The sequence below is a fragment of the Aquarana catesbeiana genome, linkage group LG01 (genome assembly GCF_042186555.1).
Source record: "Aquarana catesbeiana isolate 2022-GZ linkage group LG01, ASM4218655v1, whole genome shotgun sequence".
NCBI lineage: Eukaryota > Metazoa > Chordata > Amphibia > Anura > Ranidae > Aquarana > Aquarana catesbeiana.
Genome location: NC_133324.1, coordinates 550,501,100 through 550,522,231, shown reverse-complemented (window position 1 = coordinate 550,522,231; position 21,132 = coordinate 550,501,100). Strand labels below are relative to the sequence as shown.

General features: G+C 40.8%; 1 protein-coding gene across 2 annotated transcripts in view; it reads left to right on the top strand.

Annotated features, from left to right (window-relative positions):
* GAK (cyclin G associated kinase) overlaps positions 1-21,132 on the top strand; it is a 181,754-nt gene that overhangs the window by 41,917 nt on the left and 118,705 nt on the right. For both annotated transcript variants that reach the window (XM_073595786.1, XM_073595780.1), the window contains exons 5-9: positions 7,776-7,918; positions 10,207-10,332; positions 14,996-15,085; positions 19,206-19,341; positions 20,400-20,512. In XM_073595786.1, the coding sequence (XP_073451887.1) occupies positions 7,776-7,918; positions 10,207-10,332; positions 14,996-15,085; positions 19,206-19,341; positions 20,400-20,512 (608 nt within the window). The remainder of the gene's footprint in view (positions 1-7,775; positions 7,919-10,206; positions 10,333-14,995; positions 15,086-19,205; positions 19,342-20,399; positions 20,513-21,132) is intronic.

Sequence of the window (21,132 nt, the reverse complement as noted above, 5' to 3'; positions counted from 1 at the left end):
CCCGGAAGTAACTCCGGGAGCGATGTCGCCAGCCGGAACGGTGTACGGTGGACCTCTGCGGGGGCTTCGATCTAAGGTGAGTTTTTCATAATGAGCTAGTATGCATACTAACTCATTATGCCTTTTTGTCTTGCAGGTTTTTGTTTTATTTTTTTTTGTGTGTTTACAACCACTTTAAAGTGCACGTTTTTTAATGTTTATTCTCTGTCAGGCTTGTTTAAATAGTATTATTATTTATTTACCAAGTCTTCTCACTGTGACTCTATTATTATTTATTTCAAAGTGGAGTTCCACCTATTTAAAAGTCAGCCACTACAAAAAGTATAGCTGCTGACTTTTATTAATCAGACACTCGCCTGTCCCACAGTCCAGCGATGCGGGTGCAGGAAGCCTCGCTCCTCTCCTCTCTACTCTCCGAGGTGCCGGCGTCCTAACTGTGGGCATGCGCGAGCCGCGCTGCGCGCTATGAATGGCCGGGCAATCTTCTGGGACCTGTGACGTGTCCCAGAAGATTGCAGGGAGGAAGGTGGGAGAGGTGAATTTCCGGCGCCGCAGAGCCAGGGGAGTGAGAGCTGGGTGCCCGTAAAAACAGGGTACCTGCTCCCCCCCCCCCCCCCCCAAAAAAAAATTACATGCCATGTCAGGGGTCACCAGCACTTAAAGCGGAAGTTCCATTTTTGGGTGGAACTCCGCTTTAACTGGCCTACTCCTTTTTGGGTTTTTGAAGATGGATGTCTTGGTGAGAACTGCCAATTGGACATCTACACATCTTCAGATCCATTGCCTTTTGAAGTGTTTCCTTAGGAGAAGTAACACACACACACACACTTAAAAAATAGAGATTTGCAAATGCGCTATTGTCTTGTTTGATTGTCCTTGCTGGAGGCTCTGACATGAGTAAGCCAAGCCCTGCTTCAAGCAAGATGGCTGCCTCCACACAGAGACAGTGCAGGCCAAGGCACAAGGAAAGATCATCTGCAGGGAGAACTCTTGCAACACTGGTGCTGGACTTTTGCCCTTTGCATGCCTTTTTTGAGCACAATTGAATTTGAAGATCTTTGTGCAATGACAAGCACTTCTGATGATGTTTGGAATTATTTATGGTGGCAAGCGAAAGTATGGGAACCCCTTGAAATGAAATGTAAGGTGTTTTGGTTTTTTTTTTTTTTTTTTTTTTTGTTCTTTTTCTTAGAAATCATACTTCTTAGGTGGATGCTTCATCTGTCCCCCAGCTCTAAGACTGAGTGATCAAAGACCGCTGTTTGCTCTGTTGTCAGTGCTCCGTGAACAGAGAATTGATGACTGTCGGTCACCGCTGTCTGCTCTGCCCACCACCTAGGCATATACTGTACAGTTGTGTGAAAAAGCATTTGCCTCCTTCGAGATTTTTATTTTTTTTTTTTTGCATATTTCTCACATTTAAATGATTCAGATCATCAAACTAATTTTAATATTACACAAAGATAACCCAAGTAAATCCAAGATGCAGTTTTTAAATTATTATTTAATTTATTAAGGGAAAAAAGCTGTTCAAACCTGCCTGTGGCCCTATGTGAAAAAGTAATTGCCCCCTCCCATGCTGAATCATGAACGAACTGTGATTAACCACAATTTTTTTGGAAAGCTGAGTTAAATTTCACTTGCCACACCCAGGCCTGATTACTGCGAGACCTGTTGAATCAAGACATCACATGAATAAAAGCTGTCTGACAAAGTGAAGCACGCTAACAGATCACAGAAAGACACACATTTTGCCACAATCTAAAAAAAATTCAAGAACAGATTAGAAACAAAGTAATGTACATTTATCGGTCTAGGAAGCGTTTCAAAGCCATTTCTAAGGCTTTGGAACTCCAGTGAACCATGGGGAGTGCCATTATCCACAAATGGAGATAACTTGGAACAGTGGTGAACCTTCCCAGGAGTGGCCGGCCTACTAAAAATACTCCAAGAGCATGACGACGACTCATCCAAGAGGTCATAAAAAAAAACCCAGAACAACATCTAAAGAACTGCAGTTCTCCCTTGCCTCAGATAAGATCAGTGTTTGATTCAACAATAAGAAAGAGACTGGGCAAAAATGGCATCCATGGGAGAGTTCAAAGGCCAAAGCCACTGCTGACCAAAAAGAACACAAAGGCTCATCTCACATTTTCCAAAAAAACATCTGGATTATCCCCAAGACTTTTAGGCAAATATTCTGTGGACTGATGAGACAAACATTTTACTTTTTGGAAGGTGTGCGTCTCGTTACATCTGGCATAAAACTAGTACAGCATTTCCTAACAAGAACATCATAGTCAGACGTGGTGGTAGTGTGATGGTCTGGGGCTGATTTGCAGCTTCAGAACCTGGACCACTTAACATAATTGTTGAACTAATGAATTCTGAGCTCTACCAGAAAATCCTAAAGGAGAATGTCCGGCCATCAGTTCGGGACCTCAAGCTCAAGTGCACTTGGGTTATGCAGCAGGAAAATGATCCGAAACACAACAGCAAGTCCACCTCCAAATGGTTCAAACTAAGCAAAATTTAGGTTTTGGCATGGCCTAGTCAAAGCCCGGACTTAAATCCAATTGAGATGCTGTATCATGACCTTACACAGGCCATTCATGCTGGAAAACCCTCCAATGTGGCTGAATTAAAACAATTCTGCAAAGAAGAGTGGGCCAAAATTGCTCCACAGCAATGTGAAAGACTCATTGCCAGTTATCACAAATGCTTGATTGCAGTTGTTGCCGCTAAGGGTGGCACAACCAGTTTCCAGGTTTAGGGGACAATTACTTTTTCAGAAGCCAGGCATGTTTGGACAGCTTTTTTACCTTAATAAATGAAACCATCATTTAAAAACTGCATTTTGTATTTACTTGGGTTATCTTTGTGTAGTAATAAAATTAGTTTGATGATCTGCGTCATTTAAGTGTGACGAATATGCAAAAAAAAAAAAAAAAAAAAAAACAGGAAGGGGGCAGATACTTTTTCACACAACTGTATATGCCTAGGTGTGTTCCCTCCTGTTTTCATAGCCAGGTGTTTTTCTTTTTTTAATTTTTTAAGTTTTTGTATGAGCTTTATATGGGACTCCTCCACCTGGTATGTGTTGAGCAATTTTTTCTGTCTACTGCCCCTGACCAGTTGGGGGATTGGATTACATGGACCTTCAGGATTTTCGTATGGGTTTTGTATGGGAATTTTTTCCCTGCTTCAGACACATTTTGTAGGACATCTGATGTGAACAGTCTCTTGAGGTCTTTCCACAGCATCACTATGGGGTTAAGGTCTAGGCTCTGACTGGGCCACTCCAAAAGACACATTTTCTTTCTCTGAAGCCAGTCTGTGGTGGATTTACTTCGATGTCAGGGTCATTGTACTGCTGCATCACCCAACTTCTACTAAGCCTCAGCTGGTGAACAGCCACCCTGACATTATCCTGTAGGATATTTTGGTAAACTTTGCAATTAATTTTCCTTCAAAGATGGCAAGTGGTCCAGGCCCTGAGGCAGTGAAGTAAGCCCAAATAATAATGTTCGCTCTACCATACTTCACGGTGGGATGATGCTTTGAAATTGGTGAGCTGTGCCCATTTTGTGCTATACATAGTGCTGAATATTCTTCCCAAACAATTCAACTTTTGGTTCAATGGTCCACAAAACAGTTCCCAGTAGCATTACGATTTGCCAAGGTGCTCTTTACAAAGTTATTTTGGAGAGCAGAGGCTTCCTCCCTGGTGCTCTGCCAGGGACACTGCCCGTTCAAAGACTTGCATGTGGTAGACTCGGGGATGTTTGCCTGTTCCAGTGATGTCTTCAAGCCTTTAGTTTTTACTTGTAGGTTCTTCTTTACCTCGGTGAGGATTCTGCACTATGCCTTGGGAGTCATCTTGGCTGAGCGCCCACTTCTAGAAAGAGTAGTCACAGTACTAAACTGTCTCCATTTTTACATAATTTGTCTAACTGTTAACGGATGGATACCTAAGCACTTTAAGTTCTGCTCTGTATCCCTTTCCAGCCTTGGCAGATCAACTACTCTTGATTGTGGGGTTGATTTACTAAAATTGGAGAGTGCAAAATCTGGTGCAGCTGTACATGGTACCCCTTATGCAGCTGAGAACAGAGGGTTTGCGATCACTTTTAAAAAGAAGAAAAAAAGTTATTTGTAATAGTTTTATATGTGTACACAAGTGTTTTGCCTTTCATTTGCCTGTCTATTTTAAACTGAATGGGTTATTTTACAAGGTGATAGTTCACATATACTTTAACCTCTTCCCGCTGTCAGTACGCATATATGCGTCCTTTCTGTAGTTGGGCTTTAGCCCAGAGAGGCCAAATATATGCAGCCTAAATGTAAACATTCCTCTGCTGAGAGTGCACGCCCTGCATAATCCAAGCACAGTTGTGGATGGGGATCAGAAAGCTCCAAATGCATACTTGCAATCGGGAGCTTTCCGATCATGTGGCCCCTGTGATAGCCAGTCATAGCGGTCACATGACTCTAATGCCTGCCTCCGCTTCCTGGCATGTAGAAGCTATTACAGGGCTGGAAGTTGGCAGTGGGAAGGGGTTTACAAAGTTTTTATTTTTTATTATGTTTAAAAAGATATATTATTCCACTTACCCAATGACGTTATGTACAATGCCTGATCGTTTTTAGTTACATAGTTGAAGGTTGACACCAGTCCATCCAGTTCAACTTGTGTGGGTGTGAGTTTATATCAATAATAATGCCCATATCCCTGTATGATACAATAATTACATAGTTACAGAGTAGGTGAGGTTGAAAATAGACTCAAGTCCAACCTATGTGTGTCTTTATTACCACCGCCTGTGGAAGGGAATTCCACATCCTTGCCGCTCTTACAGTAAAGAACCCTCTACGTAGTTTAAGGTTAAACCTCTTTTCTTCTAATTTTAATAAGTGGCCACGAGTCTTGTTAAACTCCCTTCTGTGAAAAAGTTTTATCCCTATTGTGGGGTCACCAGTATGGTATTTGTATATTGAAATCGTATCCCATTTCAAGCGTCTCTTCTCCAGATAGAATAAGTTCAGTGCTCGCAACCTTTCCTCATATCTAACATCCTACAGACCCTTTATTAGCTTTGTTGCCCTTCTTTGTACTCGCTCCATTTCCAGTACATCTTTCCTGAGGAATGGTGCCCAGAACTGGACAGCATACTCTAGGTGCGGCCGGACCAGAGTCTTGTAGAGTGGGAGAATTATTGTTTTATCTCTGGAATTAATCCCCTTTTTAATGCATGCCAATATTCTGTTTGCTTTGTTAGCAGCAGCTTGGCATTGCATGCCATTGCTAAACCTATCATCTACTAGGACCCCCAGGTCCTTTTCCATCCTAGATTCCCCCAGAGGTTCTCCCCCAGTGTATAGATTGCATTCATATTTTTGCCACCCAAATGCGTTATTTTACGTTTTTCTACATTGAACCTCATTTGCCATGTAGTTGCTTTTTGCAAGGTTTCCACATCCTGCAGAGAAGTTATTGCCCTGCTTAGCTTAGTATCAACCGCAAATACAGAGATTGAACTGTTTACCCAATCCTCCAGGTCGTTTATGAACAAATTAAATAGGATTGGTCCCAGCACAGAACCCTGGGGCACCCCACTACGCACCCCTGACCATTCTGAGTACTCCCGATTTATTACATTTATTACCACCCTCTGAACTCGCCCTTGTAGCCAGTTTTCAATCCATGTACTCACCCTATGGTCCATGCCAACGGACCTTATTTTGTACAGTAAACATTTATGGGGAACTGTGTCAAATGCTTTTGCAAAATCCAGGTACACCACATCTACGGGCCTTCCTCTATCTAGATGGCAGCTCACCTCAAATGGCAAGAACGATTCTTCATAAATCCATGCTGATTACTGCTAATGATACCGTTCTCATTACTAAAATCTTGTATATAGTCCCTTATCATCCCCTCCAAGAGTTTACATAGTATTGATGTTAGGCTAACTGGTCTGTAATTCCCAGGGATTATTTTGGGCCCTTTTTTAAATATTGGTGCCACATTGGCTTTTCTCCAATCAGCTGGTACCATTCCAGTCAGTAGACTGTCAGTAAAGTATTAAGAACAATGGTCTGGCAATTACTTGACTGAGTTCCCTAACTACCCTTGGGTGCAAGCCATCTAGCAACATTTTAGAGGAAAACTACACACATTATAGATATACAGAACAAAACATGTAGAGATTATACCTTGATACAGGCCAGTGCAAGTGACTATTCTAGACTCAAGGTGACCGCATAACTAGTGGTCAATAATCAACACCCTGAATCAGGATGACCAAGGGATGGGAATCTGGTGAGATGCCAGGTTCTTCCCACGCGATGTGCTACTCTAAATGATCAGGGCAGGGGTGGCACTTCCCCCGGCGGCGGCCCGAGTAGAGGGGGGCTATTCGCCTCCATCAACCTCACCCGACCCGCCACTCCAGGAGAGGGCGCCCCCTCAGTCCCCCGCCACTAGGAGGCGGAAGTAAAAGCCTACCCCAATAAGGTGAGACTTCCATCCCCCCAGCTAACCGTGACCCTAAGTCTGGGCAGTGCAACAAGTAAAAAGGTTACATCCTGGTATCAAGGAGGCATTAGGTAGTTATGGAACCAAAGAGAATGAACGAGAGAAAGAGAGGTAGAGGTAAAAGATTAGAGGGGTAAAAAGGTAACAGGGGGAAGGGGGAGGGGGAGAGATGGAGCAAACCTTTTAGTCCTGAAGAAGTCTTGTAGATCTGCGTCGAGCGAGTTCCATTAAGGACAGGTCCTCTTTATAGCAGGCAGGGGTGGAGAATGGCTTTCATTGGACATTATTGCCATTATCTAAACGGGATCTCAAGGATGATTCTGCTAACTCCAGCAGAGCCAAGTCTAAGCTAGAGGTTACATGATCTGGGTCAGACATATACCCTAGTCTAATTTGAATTCTGTGCTCTGTAAACCATGGAGGTGCTTCCTGTGATGTGTCATGAGGATAAACACTATAGTTTTGGTTACTGAAGCCCCCCGATTCACTCGTAAAGACTGAGGAGAAGAATAAGCTACCCATCTAATAGTTTTTAGAAATGACTGACAGACCCCACTGACACCACTGCTTGTGGAAGGGAGTTCCACATTCTTGCCATGCTGACAGTAAAGAACCCCTTACACAGTTTAAGATTAAACCACTTCTCCTCCAAATTCCCTGCAACTGAAAAGTCCCTATACTAGAATCACCATTGAGGTTATTTGTGCAGTTTAATTGAAGTCTGTCTGAGTAAAATTGGTATATAAAAGTACATAAATATGCTTCAACACATGCACATTTCCATGTTATTTTGTTTCTAAAAACACATTAAATACAAAAAAACACCTGTTGACCCTGCTAGACATTCCACACTGCCTCTCAGTACAGTACAGAGAGTGAGCATTGTCACTCTAGAACAGTAAGCCTGGTCCTGGATCACCAGGTGGAAATAAAAAATAAAAAAACGAATGCAGCCTAAGGACTGGTAAGCTACAGTATTTTACATTTTTGTTCTGGGGTTAGATAAATTGCCTGGGGTTCCACAGGGCTGAGCATTGTCTTTCCACCTTCATATCACAGCACTGAGTGTCTGAGCAGCCAGTTACCAAGTACCAGTGCTGTCATGTAGGAGAAAGACAAGTGACCCACCTGTTCTCATGGCCAGAAGTAATGAGGCCCTGCATGGGCAATGCATAGATCTACTTTTGTTTCCTGATCATTTTTTTGTATTTTTATTTTACTTTCCATTATGCTTTAGGTCAACTTGTAGAATTTTTGAACAGAGCTGAAAGTAAGGGACCACTGTCCTGTGATACCATATTGAAGATTTTTTACCAGACGTGTCGAGCAGTTCAGCATATGCACAAGCAGAAACCACCACTAATTCATAGGGATCTGAAGGTAAAATGTTTTATGAACCTACTGTCTGATTGTATTGTTGTAAGGAGACATTTATAAACCCTAAAGCTGGCCAAAGATGATTAGCTGGCTGAACGGGAAAAAATAAAAAATAAACGGATTCCTCCATTCACACAAACGAGGTGGATGGAGGAATTCCCTCTGTTGGGACATTGTATTCGGACATCAAGACTCGGCACTGCCAGAATACACAGGTTGGCTACAGCTGCTAATCAACAAACGTTTTCCTGCTTGTTTATTCAACAGAAGTCTATCTAACAATCGACTTCTGTTGAAGGGGGATGACCACACATTGAATGAAATTCGGATGGTCCCTACTAAACTGGCCAAATTTCAATATCCATATATGGGCACCTTAGGAAATTTCTTGGATTTCTACATGAATGGGTTTTTTTGATCTTCGTTCAAGTCATTGGTAAATAAAATTCTTTTTTTTTTTAAATCAACTTTTGGGGCTGCTGTGGAACAGAGAGGAGGCAGGCATGAACTCCTGAAGGTAAGATGCAGCTTGGAGGTCGCTTTGCTTTTTTTCTCCCTGGAAGTGTCGGAGCTTAGCCTGCCATTCATTTGTGACAGGAGAGTCTGGAATGCTGCTGCATAGGGAATCTGTCATTACTCTAAATGCTTGTCTTGTGGAAGATGCAGTTGTCTTGTTCACAAACTGTAAACTAGGCAGTAGTGCTGAATAGTTGCTTTACTGCCCTGAAACTATTATGTAATAGTGCTAGCAAAAGCAATGTCCCAGCATTCTTCAAGCAGTTATTTGGCCTAATTCCCTTTAATGCTCTACCAGAGTCAATTAATAGTTTTATGGGCAACCAAGTTTGTGTGTGTGTGTGTGTGTGTGTGTGTGTGTGTATGTATATATGTGTATATATACACTTTTACACAGTTTGCACTTCTTTTTTTCCCTTTGTTGTCCCTGGTTCTCATGAACAAGCTGAATAGGTTCTCATACGACAGTCAGAAAACATTTTCTTTAGGGGACCACAGCCTGTTTCATATGTGCTGGGACTCCTTACCCTCAAGAGTTCAGTACAGACAGCACTGACATCACCATGATGGTGCTACCTGTACAGTTGGTGTATATGAGGCTCGTGTGTTAGAAAGGCTTACACTGTCTTTCCCTGCCCAGTGCCACTCCAAGTCTCGTTGATCTGCACTGCCTCCCACTTAGCTATGCATATTTCTGCACATGCCCCTGGCCAGCTGGAGTTTTGAGTGTCCTTTTTTAGTTGTTTGTTTTAGTCTAAAATACCAGTAAGCAATAATATAGTCCAATAAAGTGAAATGCGAACAAAATGTCCAATCAAGTGAAAATAAAGTGATTCTTCTGAAAAGTAATAACAGATTCTTCTCAATATATAAATCTTTGCAAAAGCTTAATGCTCACACAGCGCTTACCTTTTATTAGGAGTATAAAAAGCCTTGATAGTATCCTGTAGTGGAGGTGGGTACACCGCGGTGGATCTCCAGTAGATGGCTGTACCAGAAGATGTTTTTAGGGTACTAGTAGTATCCAATCAGGTTATAGTCCCGCTTTGCTTGATGGTCCGCCGCTTCTTTAGCCCCTACAATGACTGGTGCCACTCCAGTTCAGACCATTAGAGGAAAGCTAAAATAGCGCCTCCCATAGTGTAGTATGTAAAACAAATCTATTTTATTCAAATGCCAAGTGAATCCTTACATAGAAGCAGAAAATGGCAAGCGATTGCAGTAAAACACGACATTTACATCACGTCCGGTTTGTTCAACATCTGGCCACGCCCTATGCGTTACATCACGGCAACTGACCTGATGAAGTCACATGACAACGCGTAGGGCGTGGCATTTTCATCTAGTTAGATATTGTTCACTTAGTAGCGCGAGGAACCACATTTTGCACGCATACAGGTAGAATCGTGCAGGGTTTTTTTTTTTTTGTTTTTTTTATACAGAGCGCAGGCACAGGGAAACTTCTTATAATGGTGCAAAGAGGATGGGATGATGTAATAGAAGTGGGTTAACAACCACTTTAAACAAGGGGCCCAGAAGCACTTGGTATGGAAATTCATGAGCACCAAAAGTATTGGTTATGTTTTGAATAAGTCTTGTCTACTCTGCACATGGTATATATTAGAGTTTTATGTTAAGACAAAATAAATATGGGTTAGCCAAATGTGTGGGTAGAGTCCAGATATAAGCAAATTATTCAGCTTCTAACATTTACTTTGATGTGTCCTGACATAAATTGTGCATAATCAGTTTACAGATGTTTTGTTTTCATGCAGGTAGAAAATTTACTAGTAAGTAACCAAGGAACAATTAAATTGTGTGACTTTGGTAGTGCAACTACCATTGCACATTACCCAGACTACAGCTGGACTGCACAGAGGAGAGCAACTGTTGAAGATGAAGTAAGTCACTGGCGGGACAACAGGGGTGCAGCTTTCTGGTTGACCTACAGCAAATGGAACAGCCAAAGGCGTCAGAACCTTGGTTCCTGACGGTTTCACATCCAGAACTGGTCTATGGGCGTGAGAATGTCAGAAATAGTCCACTGCACAAGAGTGCTGGAGTCTATGGGAGGGGGGAGGGGGAGGGGGGGGCAGGAGCCAAAGGGGACCGGTCTTGCGCTGGGAGGATCCGAGGATTAGGTGAGTATATCTCGGCTTTACGAACCCCTATACCAAAACGCAGTTAACCCACAGCCCCACTGCATGGTAAAAAAAAATTGTACCCGGAGTTGTGCTTTCAATTTCTGTTGGGGGGTTTTGATTGAAATGTCTGTCACTTTAAAGGAGATTTTCCTTTTAAAGCGGGGGTCCACCTATCTATCTTTTTTTTTTTTTTTTTTTTTTTTTTTTAGTTCATTCACAAATTTTTCTTCTCAGCATTACATACTCACATATTGTGTGTAATATGTCCGCCTGTGTCAGATTTCGTCGGAAAGAATAACTTATATTATTCACTGCAGGCGGTTTCCATCTTCATTGTGGGCATTTGAAGCCCACAAGCATTTATTTCCTGGATGTGGTGAATGCTGTGCTCCCAGCATTCACTGCTCGTTCCCGCACATGCTCAGTGGCATCCTGGGAAGCCTGAGACTAGCTCCCAGGAGTCTGGGAGAGGCTAGAAACACGCCTACTCCCACGGGAGGAGAACCAGGAAGTGCAAAGAAGAATAGAAAAATAAAAGGTAATTACGGCGATTTAAATTTTTTTAAATGGCATGTCAGCATCTAGGCAAGGAAGAGAATACATACAGATATTGTTCAAAATTTGGGTGGAACCCCGCTTTAACTTTCTACCTTTTTTAGGATGCCACTGTAACAAAGGAAGAAAGGGGAAAACTCACTCTCCCTGGAATTAGCTTTCTCCTTTGGAAAATTTTATTCCTGTTCCAGTGACAGCTCAAAATTTCAAGCTTTTTAACTTTCTATACTGCAGGTGATGGTCAGCAAATGAAAGGAAAGGGCCTGCAGTCAGATCTAATTGTAATCTGTACAATTGTTTGAGGATAAAGATTACCAAAAAAGTATGCTATAGTATAAACACTTGAATTAGGCTGTGTGGTAAGCAGAAGAGGTGCCTAGTGATGTACCATTATATTAGAAAAGACAGTGAATACAGTTGTATTAAAATTGTTGTATTAAAACAAACCTCACTTTAACGGTTATGTCACAAGATGCCAGGGAGCTTTTTAAAGTATACTCTCACCACCTGCTGTGTGATCTGTTATCCTCTTTTAAGAGACGTTGATGCAATGCTTGCTGTAAGAATATCATGTCTCTTCATAAAAACAATTTATAGATACTTTAATTTTTTTTGAGAAATATTTTAGTACTAGTAATCCATAGTTGCATTCCCCTGTCTCTATTTTTGAGTTTCTTCAGCTCCTATTTTACTTAATCAATCTGCATGTTGCTTTTTAGATTGAGCTATATCCACATCAAATATTTTGTGAGAAATTACTTTTCATTGTTGAATGCAATTCTGTAAATTTAAATCAGTCAGGTTAAACTTGCATTGTCCATTCTGAGCACACTATGAAATGAATGGATGAGGTAAGAAACACTATAGTCAGCAATTTTTGTCTGCTTTGTCCATATGCCCAAATGGCTTGTATAGCAAAAATGTTAAGGAGTTGTAAGGGCAGAAGGTTTTTATTATCTTAATGCATTCTATGCATTAAGATAAACCTTTTGTGTGTGGCAGCCTCCCCAGCACCCCTTAATTACTTACCTGAGCCCCATCTCTCTCCAGTGATGTCCACGAATGTCTAAGCCATCCCTGACACTCCTCCTGATTGGCTGAGACACAGCAGCGGCTCCATTGGCTCCCATGGCTGTCAAAGTCAGTCAGCCAATCTGGGGATAGAGGGCCGGGTTGGATATCCATTTCTGAATGGATACACGGAGCTTAGACTCAGCTCGGGTGCCCCCCTATAGGAAGCTGCTGACTGTAGGGGCACTCAGTAGGAGGGATAATGTATTTATTTTTTAAAAAAACTTTAAGACAAGGTCAATATTCTAAATTATGTGGCGTAACCTCTTTAGTGAAATCACAAAATTGGTTACGTCACCATTCTCGTGACTTCCTCAGTGAAGTGTCATTATCATTGGAATCTTTATGGACTTATATTATGGGAATGTGGACTGTTTGTTTTTATAATTTGATGTGCAGCTCAGTATAAATGTTTAGTGTCACATAGAGTATCAATCACATAAATTTTGTGTTTTCTCACTAAAGAGGGTGTGCCGCATAATTTGTGTATTAATGTTATCTACATGCGGGAACGCATATGTACGTGAGCGGCACTCTCCTTTTTATATACAAATGTTATAATTTTTACATCTTTACATTTATTTAGGTTATCACATTAGGGTGTAAGGTAGCGCGGAAGTTATCACATTTATTATTTCAAGATCAACATCCTTTCCTTTTTCCATTAAAATAGGGACTCGTGCACACAGGACGTTTTTACAGCTGCTGTTAGGGGCATCTGAGGTGTTTTTTTTTTTTTTTTAAACTGCTTCATGCCCCTCCATGTTAGCCTATGTGTCCATGTGCACACAAACTGTCAGAGGCATTTAGGGGCAGTAGAAAAAAACGACAGCCTGTGCGTTCAGGAGCAGAGGCTGTTGAGCTGTAAAAATGTCTGACGCCGCTAAAAGTGCCTTAATGCTGCTAGACGTTGTTAATTAATTAATTTATTTTTTTTAACATGTCAAAATCAATGGTTCCAATTTATTTGATGATCCAACTTGCGTTGCCACTTGTGCGCTCAGGATCTTGAAGAGGAGCCCCACTCCAAAATGGGGGAAAAAAATGGCTTGGGGTCCCTCCCTAGATTCTTGGGTCTGGTATAGAGTTTAAGGGGAACCCTCACGGTTCCGGCGGCAGGAGAAGACAGCGGAGAGAGGAGACCCGGCGGCGGAAGAAGTCATCAGCGGTGAGAGGAGGAGGACCGGAGGATGAAGACATCGCCAGAGGGAGAAGAAATCGGAAGAAGAGAGGCTGGGGCTGCTTTAATAAATTACTTTGTGAAAAACCTGTGTACTGTTTTTATTTTTGATGCTTTCTTTTTGGGTGAATGGGTAGGGGTACGATGTAGCCCATACTCATTCACATAGGGTAGGGGGTCGCCATCTGGGGGCCACCTTTTTAAAGTGGGCTTCCTAGATTCTGACAAGCCCCTTGCCCGCAGACCCCGACAACCAACAGCCAGGGTTGTCGGGAAGAGGCCCTTGTTCCCATCCACATGGAGGCAAGGTGCTTTGGGGTGGGGGGGGCACAGAGCCCCCCCCGCCCCAAAGCACCCACCCCCCAATGTTGAGGGCATGTGGCCTGGTATGGTCCGGAGGGACCATTTCCTGAACTGCATGCTCGGATAAGGGTCTGGTATGGATCTTGGGGGGGACCCCCACGCCAGTTTTATTTATTTTTCTCATTTTGCAGTGGAGTTTCTCATCGCACAAGTCGCACCGCAAGTCAGATCATAACGATCTGACTTCTGGTGTGACTTCTATTCAAGTCAATGGACTGTCGTAGGGAACCATTGATTTTGAATAGAGCCAGAGAAACGCTGCTAAAACCTAGTGCGGTTAAACGTGCATTAACGCCAATACAAAAAGCTACTAAAAGCATGTTTTTACAGCTGCTTTTTGCTTGTGCTGGTAGTGTCTTTGCAGCTCATTTTTGCTAACGCCCTGTGTTCATTGAGCCCTAAACGTGTATAACTTAGGTTGCTGATTCTTGGAGTCTGCGAGAAATTGGGTAGAATGTGAGAAAAACCAAGGTTGCGTTTAAAACGTGGTCATCACTTTTTTTTTTTTTTTTCTTCAGAGAATTTTGATTGTTGGAGAATACCACATACCATAAAAATAGAGAATTTACCTTGGTCTTATGAGCTTTACCACACTGCAGTTGCCGTTTACCTTGAGTATATTTTAAAGTGGTTGTAAACCCATTCCAACCAGTTTCTATAAAACTAATAAGTGCAGCCTATAGTACTGTTTGCTATGTTTTTATTGTTTCTTATCTGCTTGCTTTTGGTGTAATCCTTATCTTTCTATTAAATGATGTCACTGGCGCATGCGCTGTTAGCCCTTATTTTCCGGAAAGCTTATGCTGCCGGAAAAATGCTGTGTGTATGCCAGGGCTGCATCATTTCCTAATGCCGGCGTCAGCCCCCAGATCCCACGACACTTCCATTGAGAAGCTGAGCCTGGACCCCACGTGACTCGCTACGTCACAGGGGTTGTGAAGAGGAGACGAGGCTTGGCTTCAGGGAATAATACGCACGTGCGGAATTATAGCCACAGCTACATACTGAGGGCGTAAAAATATTATTGTATAGACACGGAATACAGCAGTAGTAATGGTGGCGGCAAGATGCAAGCAGGAGCGTTCACAAAATCTTATAACAAATACGTTTTTTTTGGCATACTATATACGGCACTTGAAAACACCTAAATTTAGTTATATATTGCGAACTGTAGTTGCATTGTCTAAATTTACTACTGCTTTAATCTTTAACTTTGTGAATAATACAAAACATTATTGATTTTTCTTTCAGGTGACTCGAAATACCACTCCAATGTATAGAACTCCAGAAATTATAGACTTGTATTCAAACTTTCCAATTGGAGAAAAGCAAGACATATGGGTAAAGATTATAGCTTTGCCTTCGTTTTACACTACAGTCTTGGTAATGCAACCTAATATGACAAATGTATCACTTTTTGAAATAAGGATGAATTATTGAAGGAAGGGTCTAGCTAAATGAAACCTAAAGGAAAAACATTTTACCAACAGCAAGCAATACAGTATGAAACCTAAATGAAAAAGTATCCCTGCAGCCATCAAAAATCATCCTATAGTTTTTATTTGAATCTGTTTTATTACATTTTTTGCAAATATAACAATCCACTTAGAGTAGACAAAACTTGAATTGTACTAAGAGGGTGCAAACAAAGCGCTTGCAATCTGTTTCCACATATATAGGTATTACATAACAGCAGTACAAACAGTATCCATAAATATGAGTATTCATGTAAAATGGGCAAGGAAACCCTTCCAGAAGGTATCTGAACATAGACTAGGAGCGTAGGCACATGTTGTTCAAAGAAAAGGAAAAAAATAAAAATAACAACCTTCCTGCAGAAACATAGCAAGGGCTATGAGAGAGCATGAGGGTAGCACAGAGGGAGAGCATATCCCATGCCCTACTTGGCAATTTTCTGGAGGAAAGCATATACAGAAGGTGTAGAATGGGCATAGGGGAGGGAGAACCCCAGGTATTGACAGAATCAATGGGAAGGCAATGCCATTTTCTGAGAGGATCCCAGAGGAAAGCACAGGGTTAAACCGTGGAGGAGGTAAAAGTATGAAAATACCGGAAATGACTCCACACCATCCACGTGAGACTGTGGGAGTCTGATTCATTCCTATAGTTTTTAAAGCATACCAGTGATTTGCTCAAGCCCCTCTCCCCTGTTGGTCATCAAGCAATTTTCACACTCCTTGTCCTCTCATCAATTCCAAACACCTGCTGCTATTCCCTGTTCTCCCCTTCACAAAATCTGTATGATGGCCAGCAAGTCATCTCCACAGTCTACAATAATCTCCCTCAATGGCAATGTTTGCAAAGCTAAATGAATAGTCCACAGTGTAAACCTATTTAATACAAAAAAAAAAATCTAACTGCACACCAAGTCCTCTCTTGGGAAAGAGAGTTGGGATCATCTCGAACTAAAGAACAATTTGCAAATTCCTGGTCATGCAGAGGGAAAAGTTTGCTCCAACTTTCTCCCTATGGAAACTCATGTAAAATTATGTTATGATGGTAACACCAGCTAGTACCTTTTTACTGTTTTAGTTATGAACTAAATTGTTCATAACAAAGCAGGATGTAAATGCAGAGCCAGACCACTGTTCTGAAAACAAGCTTGTCTGCAGCAAAAGTGACCCATCATGTTAGTAATGGTGTTTTTCAGAGGCTGCAGGGCACGTATAAATGTGCCAAGGGTTGTTATGCTTTAACCACTAACCAAATCCGGAAGATTTTACTCCCTTCCTGACCAGAGCACTTTACAATTTGGCACTGCGTCGCTTTAACTGGTAATTGCGCGGTCATGCAGTGCTGTACCCAAACTAAATTTGCGGCCTTTTTTTCCCCACAAATAGAGCTTTCTATTGGTGGTATTTGATCAGCTCTGCGGTTTTTATTTTTTGCGCTATAAACAAAAAAGACCATTTTGAAAAAAAAAAAAAAAGATTTTTTGCTAAAATAAATATCCCAAAAATGTTTTTAAAAAAAACAAATTTCTTAATCTGTTTAGGTGTGTGTGTGTGTGTGTGTGTGTGTGTGTGTGTGTGTGTGTGTGTGTGTGTGTGTGTGTGTGTGTGTGTGTGTGTGTGTGTATATATATATATATATATATATATATATATATATATATATATATATATATATATATATTCTACATATTATTGGTAAAAAAAAATTGCAATAAGCGTATATTGATTGGTTTGCGCAAAAGTTATAGTGCCTGCAGACTATGGGAAAGATTTAAGGCATTTTTATAATTTTTTTTTTATTTACTAGTAATTGTGGCGATCTGCGATTTTCATCAGGATTGTGGTGGGCAGATCGGATACTTTTGACACATTTTTGGGACCATTGACATTTATAGAGCGATCAGTGCTATAAAAATGCACTGATTTACTGTGTAAATGCCACTGGTAGGGAAGGTGTTAACATTAGTGGGCGATCAAGGGGTTAAATGTGTGTTCCAACTGTATGGGGATTGGACTAAGAGAGGAGACATATCGTCGTTCCTATTTACTAGGAACAAACATGTCTCCTCTCCCCTGACAGCACAGGGATTTGTGTGTTTACACACACAAATCCCTGTGCTGGCGCTCGTGCACGTGATAGCGCTTGGCCAGCCACGCGCATCGGGTCCCCCACCGTGCAGCGAGCACGCCCTCTGGCGGCTCTTAAAGGGCCGACGTACCCATACGGGATTTTGTGCACCCGTGCCACTTTGTCGACTTATATCGCCGTGAGCCGGACGGCAAGTGGTTAAGCTGTCAACACAATTCTATATGTCAAACAAATATTCTCTGAAATTGTAAGCTCTAAAGGTCAGAGCCCTCTGATTCCTACTGTATAAATTTGTATTTTAATTGTACTTTCTGGCCTTTACGTTGTAAAGTGCTGCGTAAACTGTCGACGCTATATAAATCCTGTATGATAATATTCCTGTGCTTCTCCTTTAAATACTCTAACCTATATACTCTAGAAACAGCTCTCACTCTAGTGAATCACCAAACACAAAAATAAAAAAATTATATTTTAACTCAGAGCTCCCCAATATATTTGCATAGGTATATGTGAATCAAAGATGATTACCAACCATATATTGTCAAAATAATTATTCATACTTAAAAAAATGCATATACAAATAAAACTAATAGAAATAAAATATATTTTCCTACCAATGTGCTTGTGTGCACTTTTTTTATGCATGAATAATTATTTTGGCAATATATGTTTGGTAATTATCTTTGATTCACATATACACTATATTGTCAAAAGTATTGGGACAACTGCCTTTACACGCACATGAACTTTAATGGTGTCTTAGTCCATAGGGTTCGATATTGGGTTGACCCACCCTTTGCAGCTAGAACAACTTTGACTCTTCTGGGAAGGCTGTCCACAAGGTTTAGGAGTGTGTCTTTATGGGAATGTTTGACTGCTCTTCCAGAAGCACATTTGTGGGGTCAGGCAGTGGCTCACACTCTCTGCTCTAATTTATCCCAAAGGTGTTCTATCAGGTTGATCTATGTGCAGGCCAGTCAAGTTCCTCCACCCCAAACTCGCTCATCCATGTCTTTTATGGACCTTGCTTTGTGGATTGGTGCGCAGTCATGTTTGCACAGGAAGGGGCCATCGCCAAACTGTTCCCACCAAGTTGGGAGCATGAAATCGTCCAAAATGTCTTGGTAACCTGACGCCTTAAGTGTTCCCTTCACTGGAACTAAGGGGCCAAGCCCAACCCCTGAAAAACAACACCACAATGTAATCTTCCCTCCACCAAGTGATTTGGACCAGTGCACAAAGCAAGGTCCATAAAGACCTGGATGAGTGAGTTTGGGGTGGAGGAACTTGACTGACCTCTAAAGTCCTGACCTCAACCCGATAAAACATCTTTGGGATGAATTCGAGCGGAGACTGTGAGCCAGGCCTTCTTGTCCAACATCGGTGCCTGACCTCACAAATGCGCTTCTAGAAGAATGGTCAAACATTCCCATAGACACACTAAACCTTATGGACAGCCTTCCCAGAAGAGTTGAAGCTGTTATAGCTGCAAAGGTTGGGCCAACTCAATATTAGACCCTACGGACTAAGACTGGGATGCCATTAAAGTTCATGTGCATGTAAAGGCAGTTGTCCCAATACTTTTGAGAATATAGTGTATGTATGCAAATATCTTGAAGAGCACTACTCTATATAATGGAGAGAATTCTATACTTGGCATTTCATTTATTTGTAAAATAATCACACTTAGTTGGTTTAGCTACAGTGGCTTTTCTAGCATAATTGAGAAATGGTACAATCTCTGAAGTTACAGAAATATGTTTAATGCAGCCATGATTCTTTCTTAGTATTTCCCTACTGATGTCCTGTCATTGTTGGTGTCTTTTTTTTTTTTTTTTTTTCCAACCAAAATCTGAGCTAAAATCTTAATTTTTTTTTATTCCGTTTTCCTTTTTAGGCACTTGGTTGTATTTTATACCTGTTATGCTTTAAACAACATCCTTTTGAAGATGGATCAAAGCTGCGTATCGTTAATGGGAAATATTCAATACCATTGAACGACACTAAATACACGGTCTTTCATGAACTTATTAGTGAGTGAATTAATAAACATCTATAGTACGCCCGTGTGAACAAAGCCTTAAAGGATATGTAGGAAGGGGAGGGGAGTGGTAAAAATGCAGAGTCAGCACAGAGGATAATTAGACACTCCCAGAGGAGAAGAATTTTATGATGTGCAAGGAGGAAAGGTAGTGTTCTAGGGAATTGACTCTCCTGGAAAAGGCAGATATTCTAGCAAGTTCAGAAACACTTCAAGTCAATAAAAATGATTTATGGAAAGGAAAACACTGCAAGTAAGCATTTAAAATACTTGTTTTTTTTCTGTGCTTGCACCTGCAGTTTTTCAAGTTGGTGACTGATTCTTTTTAATCAGTTTGATTAGTACTATCTTGTTTTTACAAGTGAAAGGAAATGTTCTAAGTTCATCTATTTCACTATTTGACTAGAATAATTGGTTACATAGTAGGCGAGGTTAAAAAAAAAGACACAAGTCCAACCTTATGGACTTGATGCTTGGTTATGTCACTTTACTCACAATAATGCACCTTGTCCTGCCTTATTTATTAAGCCTCAAAAAGGAAAACTTCTTTCAATAAAAGTATAGGAAAGGTTAACACTACTTCCTAGTTACCTATAGCAACCTGTATGATCACAAGTGTCATTTTAAGGGCAAGCAAGAAAAGAGAAAGCAACCCATTTGGAATAGACAACTTTACTTTTCCTTCCCTTCAGTTTTACAAAACAACCACATGATCGAATAATTTCATATTATAGAAAGGATCATCAAAATTCAGAAACGTTTGAACGTTACATCTGCTTTATGGACAGAAAAAATGTAATCTGTAATTTTTTCAAAATGTCCATTTCCATTTTTTTATGAAGTGTTCAAAAGAAGTTTTTTTTTTTTTTTCTCCCCCATTTGCCTAAAGTTGCTGACTAATGTTAGTATTTGGTAAGCCCATTGGAACTTTAAACTTTGATACTCTGGCTCAACTTCTTTATAGCAATTAGAAGTGAACCACTTTCCTTTTTTCCTCCAGTGACCATTGCTTGATTTTTTTCTTTCTTTTTTTTTTTTTTTTTTTTACAGAATCTATGTTAAAGATGAATCCAGAGGAACGATTGTCTATAACCGAAGTAGTTGGTCAACTTCAAGAAATTGCTACAGCGCGAAACTTAAACCCAAAATCGCCTATTACTGAGGTATTTGAACTTTCTATTCTATAAAGTCCTTTTATATGCAGTAAACATGCTTTTATGTTCTCCAGCAATTCAGCATAATTTAGTTGTTTTCTGGCAAGTTGATGCCTAAAGAGATTTACTGTATATCTCTGCAGTTAGCTTTCATAACATTTAATAGAAAGTTAACATCCAAGCATCTAATGGGACTATTTGGAAAGAGCTGTATTCGGTATGATGTATAAATCACAGTTGTTGCCTAACCATTTGAGCTCTCATTTGTCTAGAGTAGACAATACAAACAGATATATGTGATTGGCTGGGGGTTAAAATAAATTTGTCCTCAGACTATGAACGTTAGAATATTTACATATTTTGAACAAGCTTTAAATATATGTTTAAACAAGCCATCTCACCTCCTGTAGCTGTAGCCATTGTGACCAATTCTTCAAAATTGTTATCACCAAAGCACTCTTACAGCTCATTTTACTTTCTATGGAAACAGCACTTATAAGCGTGCCAGCCTTGGTATACAAACCTAGAGCCAGTGCTTATAACAGTTCAGAGTATTTGTTGTAAACTCTGAAGCGCTTTAAATCTGAAGTTTAAAGCGATAGTAAATAAAATTGGGCCTCGGGCAGTTT